The 13,234-nt window shown below is 34.0% G+C and overlaps 1 protein-coding gene across 5 annotated transcripts in view; it reads right to left on the bottom strand.

Annotated features, from left to right (window-relative positions):
• The window catches only part of SYNE1 (spectrin repeat containing nuclear envelope protein 1), a 512,392-nt gene that overhangs the window by 335,603 nt on the left and 163,555 nt on the right, over positions 1 to 13,234 (bottom strand). For all 5 annotated transcript variants that reach the window (XM_054558331.2, XM_054558330.2, XM_054558328.2 and 2 more), the window contains 6 exons: positions 9,416 to 9,512; positions 8,674 to 8,876; positions 6,773 to 6,937; positions 6,158 to 6,310; positions 5,026 to 5,169; positions 2,177 to 2,350 (listed from right to left, as the gene is read on the bottom strand). In XM_054558331.2, the coding sequence (XP_054414306.2) occupies positions 2,177 to 2,350; positions 5,026 to 5,169; positions 6,158 to 6,310; positions 6,773 to 6,937; positions 8,674 to 8,876; positions 9,416 to 9,512 (936 nt within the window). The remainder of the gene's footprint in view (positions 1 to 2,176; positions 2,351 to 5,025; positions 5,170 to 6,157; positions 6,311 to 6,772; positions 6,938 to 8,673; positions 8,877 to 9,415; positions 9,513 to 13,234) is intronic.

Raw genomic sequence — 13,234 nt, forward strand, 5'->3', positions numbered from 1 at the left:
AAAGGCAGCAGACCGATGCACTTGGGGAAGACTTGCAACTGTCACACATCTGCAGGACAAGATGCAATGGTGACTTACAGACACCTCCACCTCTGACTTGTAGCCTGCAATTGTGATTTTGGCAGTAGACAGCATGGAAATCATTGAGCCCAGCACAAGGCAGAGAGTCATTTTTTGACTTGAATTACACCATTTGCATTTCAGTATCCTCAACTGCATTAAAAAAATACTTCGAACTGCTCATTTGGATGCCATTTTTGGATATCCAGATGCAAATATCAAGAGCAGGGTTTTTTTGTTTGTTTGTTTTGGGAAAAACAGAATAAAGACATACTTTTTCCTTTTGAAAACTTAGGAGATAAAAGGGTAATATAAGTTCAAAATGTATTATTAGATTTTATTATTAACAATGCTATGAACATTATTTTAATTATGGAAAGATTGTATAATAACAACTTGTACAAATTTAGAAATGTAGGAGATGTCACCATGTCTGAAAATGAAAGATAATCTCTATCCAATACAATGAGAATGCAGTTTGGTGGTATAATCATTGTGGCTTCACTATGGATAATAATAATAATAATAATAATGCTATCAGTCATATAGTGCCACTTATTATATGCTACTGACATTATGGTGTATCTAATGTAATATCTGCAATAAGCTTTTAACTCAGGTATTGTCACCTTCATCTTAAAGTGAGGAAGTTAAAGCTAACCAAAGCTTTCTAATTTGCAATATTAGATCTAAGATCTGAATATCTGTCAGACTCATTTCAGACACTCTTGGCTCTTTCTACTAATGATGCTACCTTCCTCCCATGAATCTATTTCAATTAATGCAGTGGCAAACCTTTTGTACATTAGTTTCTCTCTCCTCTGATGGATAGGTTCATTTATAATAAACTAAATAACTCAATTAACTACAACACTCAGTAGGAGACTGCTATGCATACAATCTGTTTACTAAAAATGAGAGAAAGAAAAACGATGATCACATCAAACACATTTCCAGAGTTTCAAGGTTGTTTAAACTGTCGTATTCCAAGAAGAAAAATAAAGATCTCATAAGTCAGAGGTTACAGATACTGGATGAAAATGGAAAGCAATTGTTTTTATTATATATGTGTAAATATATATCTAAATTATCTATCTATCTATCTATCTATCTGTTTTCAAAGTATCAAGAAATGAAGGCACGTATGCCTTTTTAAGTGAAATGAACCATTTCGTCAATCAGCGAGGCAACAGGTAATGCCTAAAGCTATGTGTGGGAAGCAACAGTAAATGATTCTCCAAAAGAAAGTCAATATAAGAATGAAAATATTATATCTGTATATATAATACAAATATTTATATTTTATATAAATATCCTCTCTGTATAAGTTTTATATGTATAAAATTTATATATATTTATCTTTTAGTTATTTAATGTAGAGATAGGATATTTATTTAATTTTCTTATAGTGTCTTTCTACTAGCGAAGCTAGGGATCATGTTTCATGAACAAAGCCCATAAAAAGTTTAATGTAAATAAATTCTCATTTGTATTTTTAAAAGGATAGACTATATGTAGCCTATTGCTAGTAGACAGGCACTATAAGAAAAGTAAATAAATACAAAGCAGATAAATAACAGAAAGTCCTTTGATTATGGGTACCCTTAATGTTTGAAGTTAGAGTAGCGGATTTGGCGCCATCTCTATAACACATACCTTATTTCATAGAGATATTGTGAACTTTGCACTTTCTGTAGTTGGGGCTCAGGATGCGTGGCTTACGCGTGCACACAGCAGATGTTTATAAATGCTTGCTGAGTATTGCCAGCTCACAATGTTGCTCCATTGATAGAAAGGGGAGCTGGGTGCTCAAAACAAACCATTTTTTCTAATTTTGCTCAACTCAGTGAACTTACTGATTCAGATGAATAGAGCCTGGTTTGCACCTGAGTCCAGCTAGACCGTTCCCTGGAAACAAACAGCTCACATAGCCCACCTCCACTGACAGTGAATGGATTTTCATCTTTGGACATGACATGTATTTTTGTTTTGAGTTAGTAGTACCATTCTAGAAAAATGTTTCTTGTCCTCACTGAATTTCTACTCCTATAAGCAACACCCTAGTCTTGTCACACATGCTTTAGAATAATTGTCTCCTGAAAGGGATTATTCTCACCTGATGTTTTTGTTTAAAAAGAGCACTCGATTGTGCCTCACGCTCAAGAACTGTGATAATTTCATCGATTTTCCCAAGTGAGTCATAAAAGGACGTCATCTGCTTTTCTAATTCCTCCAACGGAATCAACAGCTGCTGAGACTCATAAAGGAGTGGGGAGTAACATTCTTTGACCTTTAAAAACATAAAGACAAAAATTCCACGAAAGACCATTAAGTGCCACTAGCTCAGGGAACGTTCATAGCTCTGAGGAACATTTTCTTTAGTGACATGATCATTTGGTGCTTACAAATATCCAAAGACATTTCTTTAATGATATTTCCTCTATATTGTCAAATTTTGCTTTGAAAAATAATAGTGCTGTACCACTGAGACAAATAAGTGGCTACTGAGTTTTCTCATGAAAATTCATCTAAATCGTCCATCTGGATAGCATTTTCTCATCTAAATGATTGTTTTTAGTGAGCCAGATGGCATCAAATTATACTTCATAAACCATGCAACTCATTTTCACTTTGGCCTTGAAATCTGACCTAAGACAGTCACGAATTATTATTATATTACCTAGACCAACCTGTGTCTTCCAGCTTTGTTTTCAAGAGGTTGCCTACTTGAACCCTTGACTGCTGATAAACTTAGAAACCTGTTGACTCACTCTTCCCAGACAGGCCTGTGCTTTCCTGCCTCCCACCAGCTCCATGCTTTGCTGCTTCCTGCTTATCAACATCCTACTCATCCGAAGCACTAAAGTCACACCAATTTACTCATGAAGCTTCCCATGCTAGGGGAGGGCTCTGTAGTCTGAACTGATGCAGCCCTTACCTGTCACTTGTCTTGTAAAATATGTTTTAGTTTATAGACCTGCATTGTCTTAAAGATGAGGCCACTAGCTCCTGGAAATCAAGAGCTCCAGGAGGTGTCTACTCTTCATCCTCCAAGAACTTCCCACCTCTTCTCATACTTTCAGATAACCAGGGAAAGGAAATTGATCAGTATTTGTTAGTAAGCCATTCTTTGTTTTTCATATAGTATAAAGACAATAATGTTCTAACCAGATGAGGCATATTCAAAAAATAATCCTTGAAGAAAGTGGGAGAGGGTAACATTTTGCTCTACTGTTAAACACAGAATTACTATGAAGAAATGTTTTTATGTTCTAGGATATACTGCCTGAAGTATACACTCATCAAAAGAAAGTTACCATCCTGCTACTGCAACAAGACTCTGATATAATTACCTTGAACAAAACCAAGAGAGTCTACTAATGTGTATACAAATCAGTGTGTTTTATTGATCTCTCCTGGGTACAAGAGAAAACCTATCAAGATGCTGCATCTGAAACAGTAAAAAGGCAAATGACAATTTGCTTTCTCAGGGGTTGTCCTGAACACCTAAGCATGGCTCAGGCTAAGATGTGCAAGCCCAGCTATGGCCCTGACAGCTGCTGGGAAGTTATCAAATTGGAAATGTTGACTTCAAATTGTACTCATTGTTTAGCAGCTTTTACTAGTAGCCAATATTATCATTATTGCCCACGACCCTTAAATTATAAATAATTCTAACTTGAACATTAAAATAAAATGAACTGAACATAAACATTCTCATACATACCAGATCGATAGATAAAATTTTCTCTTTTTTATGGTCATGACTTTTCCTATTTTAGCTTTTTGAATGCATTCTTTTTCATTAATTCCCTACCACTGATGTCACAAAGGCTATTCTCTTCCTTTCTACCTTTCTTTCCTATTTAACAGGGTCTTCTACTTTGTTTTCCCATTTTTCATTTTAAAATGTTTCCATTCGTTTATTATAATCACTTCTCTCTTTTACCAGAAATTAATTACCCAATCTAGGTGGATTTTGCAAACAATACCATCTTCCTAAAATTCAAATTTGGATAGATAACAAATCCCAATGGAACTTCCAAAGCTCTTAAGGAAAAATCACTGAATAGAATAGAAAATGCTTATGACTAGCACTTACATCCATCTAGTTCCCTGTACAGAAAAGGTATAAATGTATATGTGTGTATATATATATATATAGTTTGTTTGTTTGTTTTGTTTTGTTTTTGTTTTGTTTTTTTTTTTGAGACAGAGTCTCGCTCTGTCACCTAGGCTGGAGTGAAATGGCACGATCTGGGCTCACTGCAACCTCTGCCTCCCAGGTTCAAGTGATTCTCCTGCCTCAGGCTCCTGAGTAGCTAGGATTATAGGTGCATGACACCATGCCTGGCTAATTTTTGTATTCTTAAAGACAGATGATGTTTCATCATGTTGGTCAGGCTGGTCTTGAACTCCTGACCTCGTGATCTGCTCGCCTCGGCCTCCCAAAGTGCTGGGATTACAGGTGTGAGCCACTGCACCTGGCCTAAATGTATATATTCTAAGCCTAAGTGAGCTCCATGAGATGAGGAAGGCAGAATTTCCACGGCTTTGTGTCTATGCTTGCAGAAAATTGCACAAATAAGTTTGGAGTAGAGATATATCAAACAAATCTTAATCAATTCTCATTTAAATTTATGATCCCCTCTTCTTCCTCCTCCTCATCTCCTTTTTCTCTTTATCTCTCTTTCCCTCTCTTGGTTTTATCACATGTAACTGTTCCCCAAAAGTATCTAACTTTCTATTAAAATATAGCTATAATACTTCTAAATTAACAGAGGTAATACATGGTATCAGTATCATAGTTTTATTTTTTTTAATTCATGACAAGGTTACTAAATTGAGAATCCCAATTAGAAACAAAAGCACTGTTAACAAGTAAACACTTTGCCCATGGGGAGAAGGAGGTAGCAAGCAAGCTGAAGGCACTGTTGGTGTCACAGCATTAAATTATTTTCTCACCTTGGTTAGCTGCTCTTTGAGCTTTGACATGGTTGCAAACATTTCTTTTCCTTCTTCTTGGGGGCTTTCTTTGGTAATGAGGTGTGCTGTCTTGGTAATTATCTTGTATTGGGCATCCATCACAGGCACCCTCTGCTCAATATCCTGCATGAATCATTGAAACAGCCAGATTCACACATGACACATTTCCTCTTAACTTCAGGATTCCACAGAAGGCAGAACAAAAATCAATATGCACTGTATAAAATCCAATACTTACACTAAACTTTCGACGATTCCAGTTTTTGCTTCCCTTCATTACTAATAAATATTGGTAATATTATATAGTTAATAAAATTTTCCTTTAAAAGTGACCAAAACATCAAGATTAGCTGAAATAATCTTTGTACTTTCCAAAACAAATCCCATGTTAATGTAGTATGGAAACATAAAATAAAATGTAAATGTATATTGAAAATGTGGGGCAATTCTGACTTTAAAAATTAGACTGGTTTTCTTTAAAAAAAAAAGTAAACTCATTGCCATTATAAAAACTTATAAATTAGAAATATTAGGATAATGACAATTTAAATGACTTACAGTCTTCTCCCACAGTAAAAACCAAAGGCAACATCTTATCTATACATCGTTTTTTTATCCTGTGTTTACACCCATTTTAAAATTTTTAAAAAGACAAAAGAGTGATACTGTTGTTTGCTTTTCTCATGTAACAATATACTGCAAAATCTTACCACGTCATTAAAAATTCTTCCACTCCTTCATTTCTGAGAGCTGCAGGCTATTCAAAATATGCAAATACCACAGTTCATGCAAGAAATCCTTTATTATTGAAAGTATTTAGGTGCAGGTGCTATCTATAGATGTCTCCTGTTTTTTCCTAATACTTTATAACTTGGTTGTAGAAAAAAAAATCTCCAAACTGAAAAACAATTTGAAGTTACTTTATATGATCAAGACATGTCTTTTTTACGTTCAATACATTTTTTCTGACAGGTGCAAATTGGGACATACAGACATGTCAAAATGATGCCCAGGAGACACAGAAACAGCTTTTGCAATGATCTGAATAAACTTGCTGATCTTTCCTCTCACAACAGAGTAGGCTTTTCATTTTGATTCAGAAACTCCTCACCTCCAAGTCTTGAATTAATAACTTGACATTCATAAAAGAGACTTCTAAGGGTTCAGAAATTTTCTTATGGGCTTCCGTTGCAAAAGCAGACAGGGTAACAACACAGTCTGTGTATTCCTTCTTCATTCTGTCCATCTCATCAGCTTGAGCATACTGTTAAGGAAACGGAGGAGGGAACATCGTGAAAGCCATTTAGCTGCGACCACTGGAACCACAACTTTCACTTTCACATATTCTCTGGAATTGTTATCCGGTAAGAAAGATTCTAATCTTTGATTCTCTTTTTAGATAAATTTGAAGTAAGTCCAATTAGTTTGAAAGAGAAAAAGAAACTAGCATAAAAATGAAGAAATATGATTTGAAATGAGAATCATTCCATATAAGTAGGCTCCATATGTCAACACAATCCTTAATCAAACTAATGCATTTCTGTAATGGTCCTTCATTATACATGGAAAAGAATGAATAATCAACCATAAAACACACCGGTTTTAAACATATCTATTTTTTGCCTTAATAAACCTGTGCTCTAAAAATAGAATTCTCTCTAAACAGACTACTTATCACATTTGTAACACATACACGTTGAGGTGTATATAGATTTGAAAGACATACTTGCTTGACTTCCATAAACAACTCCCTCCACCGCCCATTTAGCAACAGTAATTGCTGCTTCAGGTCACGGGAAACCATCTCATCACAGGTTTCAATTAGAAAATTGCCAGCATCGTTCATGGCAGTATGCTGCTGAATCCAATGAGGTAAATTTCGAAAAAAATCCTAAACAATAAATAATGCACGATATCGTAAACCGTAAACCAAATATCAGTGACTGATATGAAAGTGACTGAAGTAGGAAAAATATTTTTTTATGTGAATTTTAAAATAAATCATAAATCTCTTTAAAAATGCACATTTTTGATAAAAAGTTTCAAAATGTAAGCTAGAGATACTGAGTGTCTTTTTTATAAGAACAATTGTGCCATATCATTTGCTGAAGACAAAACAAAACATGATGACCACTTTCTGTTACTTCTGTTTTACAGATTAAAAAGCTGAATTTCTGTAAGTGTAAGAGACCTGTGCATAACCTTCAGGCTAGTAAATACCAGTGCCAGAGTCATATAAAAGGCATAATACATTAGGGAAATATATAGCTTCCTTTTTTATTTGTATAAATTGATGGGGTGTGAGTACAATTTTGTTACATGCATAGATCGTGTGGTGGTAAAGTTGGGGACTTATTCCTTTTTAAAGAAAGAATAGCTTTCTTTAATAATTTCTTTTTGACCTGTTACTTTTGATTTTTAAATTTCAGTGTAGTATATTAATATAATTAGCAATCATGGAGATAAGCCATCAAAGAAAAAAATTTTAAATTAAATATCTGAGTCAAGAGCACTTAGTACAATAACATACTTTCTTATTTATTTAAGGGTTCCCTCTTGGCAATGAAACAGTTTCCAACTCATTTTAAATAAAGCGTATGTGTGCACATGCACACACACAACACATATCACAGTGAAAAACAAGGATACCAAAGATAATTCAAAATCCATTTCATAAGCTTTGTGTGGGAGGACTTCCTACATATATAAATAGATTAGAACACTTCTGTTTCTGGTGGTTATATTTCTTTGGATCAAATTAACACATATGACATCTACTAGGGCACTGCCAGTCTAATCAGAAAAGCCAAAATCTATATGGGTACATAGTTATTGCCTCCCTCAGCTACGCAAGAATAGTTGATCTACATGAAATATAGAATGGTAAAACATTTAAAAGTGATACATCTACTTGTCCAAACAATAATAGATGAACCAATCTTGGATGGCATGTGGTAATTCTAATGCATGCATTTTTAGTATCACTTACATATAAATTGATTTTCCATGTAAAAATGCCAGGCTCCCATTAGGAAGTATATAAGCAGAAATCAGTCCATTTCATGTGATATTTACATATAAGTGACATAACATGGAACAGTAACTCTCATAGGCACACACACATACACACTTATAACTGGCCAAAAAAGAAATCACTCCTACCCAGAATGAGACCCTTGCTTGAGGGTTGATAAAATCCAAAACAGAATATCTAACGAGATACAAATGTCATGGTCCAGTTGTTCAACTGGTGTATGCTACCACATAGATTCAGTAGTATGTGTTTCAGCACTACATGAAAACAAACGAAAGTTGTTTTCATCCTCTCTTAAATCAGGAAATCCATGAAGGCTGGGGCCTTAGACACTCCCCTTCATAGACAGACTTCAGGGTAATATAGTGCCCTCCCCTTTGCTGCCCATTGGATTTACTCAACCCTCTATCAGCTTCTATTAAGCAGTGTATTTATTGGTCTATTGCTAACCTGAAAGTGCAACTTTTCAGGCAAAGTCAAGATTCTTGAGTGACACTTGTAAATATATGAGACACCCTAGTGAGCTACGCTGTAAAAGTCTCTCATTTTTACATACATCAAATGTCTTTTCTTTTTGCATGAACCAATCTTACCTTTTTGGCATTTTCTGATTGATTGAGCATTTTTTCAGCATCCTCTAGCCAGGCTTGCAGACTAGCCACTGTATTGCCATAGCGATCCCAGTTAGAGATCACTTCTTCCAGCATGCTCCTCACACTCCTAACTTCTACTGAGAGATTCCTCCACTGAGCGGTGGTTTCATTCATGAATTTCATCACATTCTCAGCTTCTTCCACTGAAACAGATAAAACCAATTATAACCCTTATCTTATATTTTAAATCCTCCACACCTTTTTTTCTATGGTCTTATACATTGGTGTGCAATAGTATCCGTCACAAATGCCAGAGTTCATTTCCAACAAATATGACAGACATAATTACAAATGGAAAACAAATGTATTTTACAAATTGTGTCTTTACACTAATTAATTTCTCATTTACTTTATTGTTAATACTCAACTTATTCTATGCTTTTGCCTTTAATCCTTAGATGCAATTTAGAAAATGAATGTTTATTTTGTTCTCTCTTAGAAGAACACACACACGCACACACACAGAGAGAGAGAGAGAGAGAGAGAGAGAGAGAGAGAATGATTATGCAGGTTAGGCATTGTACAAAGCCAAAGGAACTGAATCCAATATGTGTTCTCCTGGCCAATGGCAAGGTCACACAAAAATTCCACGGACAGAAAGAATGATCTGATCAGACAGAAACCTGCAGGCTCTAAATTCTACTGCAGCCTACGTTGCAACAAATTCTGTAGTATGTTTTACCTGAACCATCTGCTTTGACATACATCTCAGCTGTCTGTTTCAAGATCTGGTATGTCACTTCATATTGTTCAAAGAACTTGCTATTTTCTATAAAAGACTAGAAAAGGAGGAATGGTTAGAAGATAGCAAACATTAGGCTCATGTAGGATGCCAAAGTCAATTTTCTTCAGTATAGCTATAAGCATAGTTTACCCAAATTTGTTAATCTTGCTCTTCTTGAAAATATAAAATTAATTCCACTGCTACAAATTACCTAAGATCATTCTGAACACATAAATTGACTCCATGTTTTTGATTCTAACTCCGTATGGGACTGAGAAAATATCCTATTTCTTCACCAACCAAGGGTTTGCTTTTTGAAGAGACAGAAATTTCTCCAGAGAACTTAGGTCTAACATTTAGAAAGCACTAAATTTAGAAGAACATTTTAAAGTGTCCCACTGTGTTTCAGCTGTGGAATTCTGTTGCTCTTTGAATATTAATCCTGGTGAATGACTGCTCTGAGGAACTCCAGATTATAAATAAATGACACAGTGAACAAATGCTTCCCTTAAAATAAAAAGTAAGTAGAAAAATTGGAAATAATTACATATTCTATCCATGTTATCAATGGTCTTACATTTCAATGACCTATTATAGAAAAATTGCAGTAAGACATGTTTATATATCTATTTGTAATATATATATATAATAGAATCACTACTGGCAAGTGAATACTATAAAATTGAGAATATACAAAGAAGTCCTTAGGTAAATTTTATTATTGTTCACTTTTAGGAATATAAAGTAATGTGCATTTCAAAGATTATTATTACTTCTTGAAAGTAGAAAATTAATGCAATTACAGTTAAGAACATATCACCAAAGGCTCTTTAATTTCTTGCAATAGTATAATGAGTTCCTATGATTTGAATCTATTAAAATACTTGATAAATGTCACTGTCATAAATACAAAATTAGCCTTCAAAAACCAGCTGAATTCTTGTATAGCATGCTGACGAATGCTTAATATAGAGATGTAAGACACTTGTGTGCAGAGGAAACATTATTCATACAGCAATTTCATAGAAATCTCTGGATTTTTATTGATAACTTTATCATGTTTTGAGATAACATTTTAAAAATTGTATCTATAACATATTTCATATCATTTTATGTTTATGAAGCATTTACTTATAAATTAACTATTCTTCAGGGATAAAATGAATAGAGAAAGCTGTGAGCTGGAATGAGAGGTTCCATGATGAATACTACATTCAATAACTTTAATTGGCTTTATTCTATTTGTTTGAGAATAAAGTCAGACAATTGTATTCTGATTAATTCACTATTTAGCTTTATATCTTCTTATTACAACCCAGTTGAGAAATGGATAATTTACTAGAATTTAAATTTTGAATAATTTAACTAAACAAGCAATTCATTATTTGATCAAAAATGGAAAATTATACCTAATGTTCAAGATACTGCATAAGATATTGAAGAAATAATTATATTTGGCAAAGTTTAGAAAAGAGTCTGCAGTTAGTATTGGTACAAATTTCAAGAAGCTAATAGCGAAACAATTTTTCTAAGTGTCAAAGAAATGGGAAATAGTGCATGTGGTGCACAGGAAGACTTAAATGTGCTTTTGCTAGAGAAGTTTACAAAATAATTAAAAATGAACAAGTGAGAAAAGCTTATTTCCAATGTAATTTCTGGTCCACGAGGCAGGAAAGAGGGGAGAATGTTTTCAGAAAGAATGTTTTATAAATGCTGTAGACACTCATTAATGTATTTTTGAATTTGGCTATTAGGAAGACTGGATGATTAATTTTTAAAGAAAGATACTTATTTTTTATTTTAAATTTGTATTGGTCCATTTAATTTGGTCCTTTTTTTCTGAATATGGAGTAAATGCATTTAGCAATATGAATTATTTTATCTATCGAATCACTTTAACAGAACTGCTAAATCTCCATTTTACTGTAAGCTATTTAGACACACCTGTCAGAAAAATGCAAAAGTAAATACAAATGCATGTTTAAAATAATAATAAAAAGATTCATTTATTTCTTTCAAAATAAGGTTGAAACTTGGATCCCAAGTTCAACAAATAAGCCATTTTAGTCAGGGGACTTTTAAAGTTGATGGTGCTTCAAGAAAAGTCAGTGGCATACTTATTTTTGGTATTTAACTTTAGTGTTAGTGACTGCATTTCTACTTTCACAAGATGAGTGTAAATATAATAAATATGAAGCTCGTCAATTTCACTTGAATGAAACTATGCCAGATTATTCGAGATATTTAAAATTAACATTGAGGAGAGGTTTATCAAGACTATTTACATTAAAACTAAAATATAAAAACATCAAGACTATTTACATTAATTACGAATAATAAAATGAATATTCACATTATGTTGCATTCACACAGTCCACAATTTCAAGAGCTCTTTTTTTTTTGTTTCATGTGAAAGATTGAAATATTAGCCTCTTTTTTCCATGGTGAAATGGAAGCACATGTTTTGGTCATTGTCAACAGTTCCGACAGCAACGACTAAACCAATTACCTTTTGGTTTGCATTACAGCATGCAATCACTTACCAACGGCATGTGGCCTAAATTAATGACAGAAAGAATTTGTGAAGTATTTTCCAAGAATTCTTTAAGCACTCAGAGGCTGCATATCTGAGCTAGGATGTACATTCTCTTTCTCTAACACTTAAAAAAAGTATTCTTTCCTTTTTGCAGGATGGATAAGTCTGAATTGAGAATTAGGACTAAGGAAAATATAATTATGGAAACTTTATGGCCTGAATATTACTTTGGTTATTAGATGATGTAGAAGCATGTGGCTTATTATAATACTTTATTTATTTTTATTTTTTATTTTTATTTTTATTTTTTTGAAATAGGGTCTCACTCTGTAGCTCAGGCTGAAGTGCAGCAGCAAGATCATAGCTCACTGCATCCATGAACTCCGGGGCTCAAGCCATCCTCCTGCCTCAGCCTCCTGAGTGGTTGAAACTACAGGTGCACACCATGACACCAGGCTAAATTTTTAAAATATTTTGTAGAGACAGAGTCTCACTATGTTTCCCGGGCTGGTCTCAAACTCCTGGCCTCAAGTGACTCTTCAACCTAAGCCTCCCAAAGTGCTAGGATTACAGGTGTGTGTGAGCTGCTGCCCCCAGCCCTTTTTGGGGGGAAATGTGGGGGGAGTAAACCAAGGAAAGAATTGCACTTATAAAACTGACTTTGGTGATTTGTGATTTTATTTGACAGTCTTCAGGCTCTTTGAAATAGCCTGTTCTAAAATGAATGATTTTTTATAACACTCTAAAAGGATAAGAGAGGCTCTATGAGGTGTTAACATAGAATAAAAACAGTGTATGTCAGTGTTTGTTCCCTAGAAAAATTCCTACCATTTTATTATTAGTAGTATTATCATCATCATTGTCATTATTAAACATTTGGGAAAGACTAAGCCTTCTAGAAATTAAGTTATTCACAGACACATGGGTGCTCGGTGGCTAAACCATGACCAAACACATTCCTAGTGGCTGGTATCCGCACTTCATCAGTTCCCCACCACTACAACCACGCTGCCTCATACACAAATAACAGCAACTATCAGGCTTTGACGGTACACTTACAGGTATGTAAGTGTAAAATATTGTCAGGTATGGACCAATATTAAATCGAACTGATATTTATGTGAATTACATTCTTTAGATCACTAAGATGTAAGATATCATATCAATGATTTGGTCTTTAAAGTTAAAAATTTTTTTTTACAATTTTTTTTCGATTGTGATATTCGGCACTTAAGCTCAAG

Source organism: Pongo abelii, chromosome 5 (assembly GCF_028885655.2).
Source record: "Pongo abelii isolate AG06213 chromosome 5, NHGRI_mPonAbe1-v2.0_pri, whole genome shotgun sequence".
Lineage (NCBI taxonomy): Eukaryota > Metazoa > Chordata > Mammalia > Primates > Hominidae > Pongo > Pongo abelii.